General features: G+C 44.0%; 1 protein-coding gene across 1 annotated transcript in view; it reads left to right on the top strand.

Annotated features, from left to right (window-relative positions):
* Nucleotides 1-1,207: 1,207 nt before the first annotated feature.
* The window catches only part of hmcn2 (hemicentin 2), a 44,793-nt gene continuing 36,426 nt past the window's right edge, over nt 1,208-9,574 (top strand). The window contains exons 1-10 of the mRNA XM_030737981.1: nt 1,208-1,466; nt 2,990-3,060; nt 3,384-3,542; nt 4,066-4,188; nt 7,596-7,767; nt 7,887-7,993; nt 8,095-8,215; nt 8,310-8,573; nt 8,672-8,816; nt 9,216-9,337. Of these exons, the coding sequence (XP_030593841.1) occupies nt 1,208-1,466; nt 2,990-3,060; nt 3,384-3,542; nt 4,066-4,188; nt 7,596-7,767; nt 7,887-7,993; nt 8,095-8,215; nt 8,310-8,573; nt 8,672-8,816; nt 9,216-9,337 (1,543 nt within the window). The remainder of the gene's footprint in view (nt 1,467-2,989; nt 3,061-3,383; nt 3,543-4,065; nt 4,189-7,595; nt 7,768-7,886; nt 7,994-8,094; nt 8,216-8,309; nt 8,574-8,671; nt 8,817-9,215; nt 9,338-9,574) is intronic.

The following is a 9,574-nucleotide window of genomic DNA, read 5'->3' as shown; positions in this document are numbered from 1 at the left end:
TTGTCAAGAGGAGGAAGGGTCTGGGGCCTTGACCTGAAACTGTTCTTTTGTTTGGGTATATGTTTGATTCATTTTGTATTCAGCATACGTTTCAAATGTAGCATGTGTAACTAAGTGCAGTAAAACACAAGTGTGTTTTCAAGTGAACAACCAGTTTCTTGTCTTAAAAAAATATTCTGGTTCTCTACAAAGTACTTTAGAATAAGGAGAGTCTGATCACATTAAACAAGCTATATTATAGCTGGCATCAAGGATACTGTTTAATGATCAATAACATTTCTATCCACATCAGCCAACAAAGGAAAAAAAAGACATTTCCGTGTGGCACATCAAGCTTTTCTACCCATTCATATGCCAAGGAGATATTAGTCAGGGTGGGCTATGTATAAAATTAGGTTGGTGTCAGCTGAATATAAACTATGGCTATTTATAAAAACGAGGCTGTTACTGAGACAATGTTCTCGACACGTTCAAAATACAGACGCCAGGCCCCGCTGGTACCATGCGTAAAACTGTTTAAAAACTGCGTCTCCAGGGGCCCACGGAGAATGAAGAGAAAATCAAACTGACGGGAAATGTTGAATAGGGTTAAAGAAGCCTGGAAGTCACAGTGGGGTCAAGTTACACATTCTCTCTCTCTCTCTCTCTCTCTCTCTCTCTCTCTCTCTCTCTCTCTCTCTCTCTCTCTCTCCTCTCTCTCTCTCTCTCTCTCTCTCTCTCTCTCTCTCTCTCTCTCTCTCTCTCTCTCTCTCTCTCTTCTCTCACACACACACACACACACACACACACACACACACACACACACACACACACACACACACACACACACACACACAGGGAAGGGAAAAAAAAAAACAGGTTGGGTCCCGCGAACTTTTTAATACCCATCTCCGCCCCCGTTTGAAGCGTCAGAGCACCAGCTCTCCTGGGGCTCTCCAACGCAGAGCCAGTCCACATGCTCCTCCAAACTTTACGCACGGATGTTCTCCTGTGGAAGTATTTAACAGCGGATTTTGATGTGTTTCAGCTGTTCCAAATGTCTTTTATTATTTTTTTTGTATCTGCTAGAAGCAGCACCAGAGTCCTTTGAGTGGCTTTGAAATCAAATCTTTTTAAAACTTTATGCTACTTCCTTTTTTTTTTTTTTTTTTTTTTTTTTTTTTATGATTCCTCTTATTCCAGCAGACAGATGCAGTAAATTTGGAAAATGGCCGGTGCCTTATTAAAGTGCTTAGTCTTGGCGCTCTGTATGAGTGCGCACAGGCTCTTGGCAGACCCCCGCGTTGAGACGGGTGATGAATCCGATGACAGCGCCTCGACCCTGGCCTTTGTGTTCGATGTTACCGGTTCCATGTACGACGATCTGAAACAGGTGATAGAGGGCGCCTCGCGGATCCTGGAGAAGACGCTCAGCCGGAGGACCAGGCCCATTAAAAACTTTGTCCTGGTCCCCTTCCATGACCCAGGTACTTAGCATAAGTTTGTTCTTTAAATAGAGCCACAGATTAAGAAACATTTTTGTGAAAGTGGCAGCATGGAATTATTAATGTTTTTTAATTAATGAATGTAATCTATTGTAGCATCTGACTTAAAAAAAAAATTATTGCAAAGACTTTGGTATTTTTGTAGTTTCCACGCCTTGCACTGATTTGCTATCTTCCATTTACATACTTGCAACACATCTCAGAACTTGTAGCACAGTGCGGTACTGCAGAGCTGCTTCAGTAGAAGCCCACTTGTAGAGACAAGCACATAAAAGTGAAACTGATGCAAGACATCACCCAGGAGTGTGTGAGCTTACATAGTGAGCAGTACTGGGAACAGGTAAGGCTCTTCACCCCTCCCAGCATCTCCCTTTCTATATGGAAAAGCTGCAGGATGAAAATAAGAGTGCCCAATGGGGGAGGGTGTTTGTGCATTGATGGGAAGCATATGCTGTCTGCTTGTGTGTAATTACCCCAATCGCCACCCCACACTCACCCCACCCAACTCCTGTCTCTCCTCCCTCTTTTGCCTCACAGCCCCCAGTGGCCAGCTTGGGGGGGTGGGGTGGGGGGTTGCCTACCCTAACTCCACACATTTTGTCTGTGTGGACCTGCCCTTGGGGACCTTGTAAACTCCCCAAATTGCAAAAGAAGCCCTCGGTGGCTGACGAACAGGCGTGCCAGCGCCGTCAGTGTTTTACAGGCACCCACGAGAGGTCGACAAGGACTTGAAAGCAGTTTGTAAAATACACCGAGAATGAATTAGAAATGTCATCAGCCTGACACATGTCTGCAAGCTCTGTATCATTAGGCTCACAAAGATACTTCAAAATTATATTTGACAGTTGGAATAACAAGCAATGACACACCAAAATCATGAGGTACACGGCACTCGATGAGGGTCTTTTTTTCTGTAATAACTGTGATGGAAAGCTCATGTTTATGGAGGAAAGCAGCACAATGCTTTTTCTCTGCACTGGTTAATGTTTACTGTACTGTATTTTGGCCCTAGAAGACATCCAAATAAGTGTCAGGCCCTGACAGGCTTTTATCCATCATGCTTGGGTCTGGAAAATGATTATTCTGTCATCATCCAAACTCTTGCCAGATTTCAGTGATTTGTGCAAAACAAAATGTTGCGCTGTAATTTTGTCAGCACAGCCTCTCTTGTGCCTTGTGATGTGATTGATATTCATGTCTTGCACAAAGGCTGTGGGGCATCATTCTGGCCTTGATAAACTGCACTTTAGCTTAATAGGGTTTTTGATGCTGTAGATGCTTTTCCTCTGCTCATGGGGGCAGAGCTGCTAAGAGGAAACAAACAAACCCTCTTTTTCCTGAAAATTCCAGACCATAGGCTTTTTGTGGTTGGGATGATTATCCTGTTTTGTAGGCATACACTCTTGTATAGAAATCAGAACAGAACTAGCTGACTGGATTTGATTTTCTTCACTCAAAGGCCTCTGTTTGGGATCTTTTCTGATCTATATTTTTAATCTTGACAGATATTGGCCCTGTGTCCATCACCACCGACCCAAAGAAGTTCCAGCAGGATCTGCAAGAGCTGTTTGTCCAGGTGTGGAAACAGATTGCGTGAATTCCTCATTCTGCAGGAATGAACACTTTAGACTATGGCTAACATTATGTGGCTTGTCAGTGCTTAAAACTGTAGTGTGACAAGCAGCACAACTGGTGAAAGTTAAAACCTCAGATTGTATTGAATTGAACGATTCAATTATTCATGCAAGGCACATTGTTTATGTGACTGGTTGTTTCTTGATTATTGCTGCTTTCATGGGTATTGTTTTAAATGTATTTATACAACTGCACGCCCTGTTCCAAAAGATGGAGTTGCTCAATGATAAAATATCTGAATGAAAATGTGATTCTATCACACAGGGTGGGGGTGACTGCCCTGAAATGAGTATTGGAGCCATAAAGAAAGCACTGGAGGTTTCCCTGCCTGGATCCTTCATCTATGTATTTACTGATGCCAGAGCCAAAGACTACCGCCTAAAGAGAGACGTTCTGCAACTGGTGCAACTCCGTCAATCACAGGTACAGATAGGAAATGTTACAGGATGCTGTGCAGGCTCTTTATAGATCAGGACAAAACTGATACATCAATCAGTCCAGTGTAAGTTCTTTTATTAGCTGTGAAACAGAGAGATGCAGGTTCCTCTTTGACCAGTTCTACGTTATGCAAACGGATACAAAAACATGCCTGCGAGCATCTCATTTGTTTTCATTGGTGCTGAATACTCTTGTAATGATCTAAATGCCATTTGACCAATGTTATCTGGAACATTGTTGAAGCTTTAACGCGAGCCCCAGCCCGCTGTGCTTAGAGTCCCTGCATTAATTGCATGTTGTCACAAAAGCAACACAACAGCATGCTGTAAAAGATCCGCATTCCAAAGAAGGATCAGCTGAGTGGAGGAAAGTTGCTCTGTCTCAGGCCCTACATGATGCATGACAATGAGCATTAGCCTCTCTTTGGAGCAAATTGGAAGCGACTCAGCAGAAAACAAACACTCAACAAGTGTAATCCTCTTAATTCCTCTGTCCTCTTTGTTCCCAGGTAGTATTTGTGTTGACCGGGGACTGTGGAGACCGCTCTCAGCCTGGTTACAGGGCGTACGAGGAGATCGCTGCCACCTCCTCTGGACAGATCTTTCACTTGGATAAGCAGCAGGTCAATGAGGTGAGAGCGCGGCAGAGTAAACTGCACTCCAGTGACTGGCCACCAAACCCTTATCAAGCCCTTACACATAATGAATTATTTCTTAAATTAGAAATCTCTTGTGGATCTGAATATGAACGAGGTTATATTTGCTATTAACAGTGGAGAGCAGGAACAGAACAACATCAAACCCCATTTGAACCACTGATAATAGATAATAATGAGGAATTCATTTAGTGTAATCAAATGATTCCAGTACTGATATTAAACTTCCTGGTCATATGATACGGGAGAGTGATTCTTTAATATCGGAAGCAGCATGTAACAGAAGCCGGGTCTCAGAAGCCAAAGACAGCGGGGCTCACTTCCCAGGCAGACGTAAAAGAAGCCAGAGTTTCCTCTGGAAGAGACACTGGTATCCTGCATGTCAACACAGGAGATGGCTGGGCAGTGCTGAGCTGGAGCCAACAGCTCTGCACACTGGTGGCCCACTGAACCTCTGAACTCAGATGTGTTTGTGTGTGTCTGTGGGTCTGTTTCCTGTCAAGTCATGCTTGCATGTTGCTAGACATGCCACGTCTGTGTGTGTGTGTGTGTGTGTGTGTGTGTGTGTGTGTGTGTGTGTGTGGGCAGCTTGTTTCATTATCACTCCATAACCCTACCAGCTGTTTAAGGAGTGCTTGAAAGTCATTTTAGTGTTGCAGCATTAAGGGAATAGGGGACCAAATACAGTCTGGCCCTTATACCTCAACTCCAGATGGCTTTATGCTAAAGTAGCCTGCAGTATTTTTGACATATTCTTTGTGTACATTTTCAGATAAACATGCTTTTTTTTTTTTTTATTGGATTTACACTGAGTTACTGTCAGCTGTCTCTCTTTTTTTTTTTTTAACCTGTGTGATTTTAGCTCCTGGGTGGCATGCTTTTACTAAATTAATGCAAATCCTTTAATCCTTTAAAATCCTCAGGAGTAGTACAAATCTAACCAAAATATTCTCCATTAATAGCAGTTTAATAATGTGCAGCCAAATGAAATATACAATGTCTTTTTGTGGTCTCCAGGGGGGCAGCGGAGAGAAAACAGACTGCTTATTTTACTCTCTAATCCCAGGATGTGATCGTTCATGGCTTCCCTTCTTCCAACACAGCTGCCCAGTGGAATTGGCTCCAGGCCCTCGCACAACAGCTTATTGTCAGCTCTGTGTAACACGCTCTATACGCTCTTTAAGTTTGACTGGTTGCGATCAGTGAGAGAAAGTGGGTAACATAGAGTGTGGACGATAAAACCACAACGATGTGCTGTCAAATGTTTAAACGGATCTGTGTGTTTCCTGTTATTGCCGCCCTTAGTAATCGGTGGCCTGAAGCACTGATGAACGAGATGTTTTACCTTCCAGGTGCTGATTAATGTGATCTTTGCAGAAAGACCTGAGATTTTATTAGGATCTAGCCGGTTGTTTTGTATTTCTAGTTGGTGCGCATATGCACAATTCGAGAACCTTGAAGAGTTGTTTATAACATCAGCCTCAGGGTCTTCTCTGTTTGCGGGTGCTGCATTGAGTTAAGGGAATCGTAATGGTTGGCAGGCATAAAATGAAATGTAGATAACATTTATCCACAGGCCTACTAAACAAAAGCGTTGCTTATAGTGTAGCTGAACCTCTCTATGTGGAAACTCCCACTGAGAAGGAGCAGGGGATCCATCTGGGACTTGTTCACTCTAATAACCTTGATTCAGAGCGAGCCATCTTCATGCAAATATCCTGAATAGCCTGTGTTTAAACCTGTGTAAAGGATAAGCTGACCCCTGGGAGGTTTGGAGACCTAGCTGTTCTGCCTAACTGCAGCGTGGTAATGTACCTGAATCAGTGTGGGGAATACAGCATCACCCCAGCTTTAGCAAACACTTCTCTGGCCCATCTGTCATGCTTCTATGAATAGCAGCAGGGGGTCCTTCCTGTTACAGCGCTGTAAGCCTGTTCAATTGAAACATGCTGGATGAGGTTTCACGGGACTTAAGATCCTCTGCATTCCCAGTGGTAGAGACGGGGAGAGGCTACAGAGCTCAGCGTGCTCTTCTAGACCCGCAGTGGCCCAGACAGCGAGTTGGCCCACCTCTGGGCTTCTTCTTCCTTTCATCTGAGGTCCGAGGGCAGCGAAATGCCCACTCCTCTCTGCTCTCCTGCATAAGACACAGACATAGATGTAGGTCACTTCTAAGCAGTTTCCTGCTCTGACGGTGATGGCTGCACATGTGGCAGACATTACAGCTGTTTCCAGTTGTAAAAAGGCAAGAGGAACCAGCTGCTGTCAGAACCCAGCAGACCCGATAGACATAAAGTAGAGGGCTGATAATGAAATTATCAAAGGCTTTCCCTGTTTCATTTTTAGTCAGTGTTGTAAAATGTGTTGGCGTTGGCTTCATCTCTGAAGGGCCTGCAGAGGAAAGGTTTTCATTTTGCTTCATTACAGGCACAGTTAAACTGCGATGCCTCTCCATATGAGGTGAAAACAAATATTAGACAGCAGTTGCTTGTTAAGCATTTGAAAGTTGGACGGCATTTAGTCTGTTGTGACCACTGAAATAGGACTCTGTGAAAGGTCAGTGGTTTTGCTGCTTCTGTTTCTACTTTAGAGAAAACAAAAGGAAAACGGCATTCTTAATCAATACCACACTAAAGATTATACCCAGAGGGCCAAGCACCTGTCAAAACTGAAATTCTATACCATCAGATATTCCTGTGGAGAGCTGCTGAGGGAAATTAAAGTCTAAGTAACGACTGTTTTTACCATTATGTACAATCAGCTTGTTCACCTTTGGGTAATCTTTGCACAGAGCGGTGGAATGACTAAGAAGCGAGTTTCCTGCAGTCCTTACGTGTCGCTCCATGACCTCATCAGGCTTCTTAAGCTTAAACCTTTAAGCAGAAAAGTGGGAAATGGCTAGCGTGGGTCTATAAATGATCTTTCCCACTTGATTCTGTTTAATACTTAGGTTTAATTTTAAAACACGGCTACCTGATCCACCCAAGCTTTGTCTTCTGAGGAACAAGCTTTATGATTCATAAAAGCTGTGTTGCTGCAGCGGGACTGCTGCTTGACAGACTTCCACCGTGAGAGACGCTTTTCTGGGAAGCCATGCTTGAGAGTGCAGAAAACTGTATGTTATCAGTTTGACAGCTGAGCTGCTTCACTTTTCCTTTGTTTAGGCAAAATCTGTCTCAGGAATAGTTTTGTGATGAAAGAATACTCCAAAGATGAAGAACAGGGTAAGCAGGGGGTTGGTGGGGGTATTCCAGAGAAAGGCCAGTGTGTCCTTTCCTGTCCGTCTCCTGCCGTTTGAAGTTTAGTTCTCTGACAGTTTGATTAATGCGCTCATGAATATCTTTCTTGGTTGTTGTTCTGCAATGTTGTTTCCTTCCTGCCAGGTTTTAAAGTGGGTAGAGGAAACTGTCCAGGCCATGAAGGTCCACCTTCTCTCCTCCAATCATGACAGTGCCCAGGAAAACAAGTGGGAAGTTCCCTTTGACCCGAGCCTTAGAGAGGTCACGGTGTCACTCAGTGGACCAGCACCACAAATCGAGCTCAGCGATCCTTTTGGTAGAAAACGCATTCCTGCCTTTTCAATCTATTCCTATCTATCCACAGCATTATCAGTGCCTTAAAGAAAGACACGTTTTACTCTGAAATAACATTTGCTTTTGTCTCCTTTTTTGAAGGTCGGGTAGTTGGCGTAGAGCAGGGCCTTAAAGAACTGTTGAATATTCCCAACTCAGCTCGTGTGATAAACCTCAAGTTTCCTAGACCCGGTGCCTGGAAACTGAAGGTAGTTATTTGGTGAATAATTCACAAATATGTTTTGTCTGACTTTTTTTTTGTTTGTTTATGACAGGGGGCTTATTAAACACTATAACTTTCTCTCTAAAGGTAAGCTGTACTGGGCGTCATACTCTCAGGGTTACAGGAGTCAGCAGTCTCGACTTCCGGGCTGGCTTCTCCAGCGTACCCGTTTCAGAGTTCAACCAAACCAGAGAGAGGCCGATAAAAGGTGCCTGACATGTGTCTGTTAGCTCTTTGTGCTTTTATTTGACTGAGACCATGTGCAGAAAACTTTTTCATGCCGGTCCTTCTTTGTCTTTCAGGACTCCCATCCCATGTTTTGCTAAAGTGTACAGGCCTGAAACCTCCGGGTCATCTGAACCATGTGGAGCTCATGTCAGGCTCAGGCCGCTCCTTGCGAACGATCCCTGTACCTCTGCCCTCTGACCTTGGCCAACAAGGCCTGTGGAGTCTCCCGGAATTCCGCACCCCTTCCCAGAGCTTCTTCATCAAGGTAACGGGCAAAGACGAAGAGGGTTACCGCTTCCAGAGGCTGTCCAGCGTCTCCTACACCAACATAATTCCAGGCAAGACATCCCTCTTCACCAAAGCCACTCTGCAGTGTCTCTCATACCTCATCAATCTCTTCATACCCTTTAACCTTTGGTTCCTCCCTTGTGTGTAGATCCCCCAGCTGTGAGCATGCCTGAAGTAGTGAGGGGTGTCTATATGCAGCCAGCGGTGATTGGCTGCTCCATAAAGAGTGACATTCCCTACAGACTAAGATTCACCAGAAGTGGGATTACACTGGGAGAGGAGAGGTTCTTTCAGTGAGTCTCTTCTCTATTTGCTCAGCACTCTGTAACATTTGGCTCACCTTCCTTCACACGCCTATTACCTCATTTAAAAACTCTAATTCAGTCACTCACTAATCTTACCAGTGGGCACGCCTGTAAAGCATTAGTGCTGCCTTGCCCTTCCATTTTATTGGCTCATCTGTCAACAAGTGGCTGTACGCTGTTAATTTTGTAAACATTACATATTCGATTTAACAAAGCAACGATTTGTTCTTGGTGTTGACGCTCTGGTTTGAATTACTTTCATGAAGTGCAGCTGACCTTTGATGAAAAGCATTTCCAGTGTGTGGACGCGCCAAAGATCCATTACATATGACAAGAAATAAGACTGTTACTGTGCCAGCCAATGAACCACACGTGTCTTTGTTTCAGGAATTCTGCCATGGCATCATGGGAGATTGCGAAGGCATCAGCCGAGGATGAAGGCCCGTATGAGTGTATGGCGCAGAGCAGCGCAGGGCAGGGGTGGGCTGTAACACAGTTAATTGTTAGAGGTATGTCACACAACAACAATGCAAGTGTACGCTGCTCTCCTTCAGTTCTTTAGAATTAATGCATCAAAGTCATAGCAAACCTTTGAAATGCATTCCAGCCATTTAGTTAAAAATCTCTGCTTCATTTCTTACAATTAATCTAGATAAAAAGCACGTCAGTGCAAATATTTGTTTTAAACATTGTCTTCACTGTTATTATTTTTTTTATCCACCTCCTGATAAGACCAGTTTGACATT

The sequence above is a fragment of the Archocentrus centrarchus genome, chromosome 9 (assembly GCF_007364275.1).
Source record: "Archocentrus centrarchus isolate MPI-CPG fArcCen1 chromosome 9, fArcCen1, whole genome shotgun sequence".
In the NCBI taxonomy this organism is placed as follows: Eukaryota; Metazoa; Chordata; class Actinopteri; order Cichliformes; family Cichlidae; genus Archocentrus; species Archocentrus centrarchus.
The sequence above is the reverse complement of the archived record's forward strand: the minus strand, read 5'-3'. Positions and strand labels throughout refer to the sequence as shown.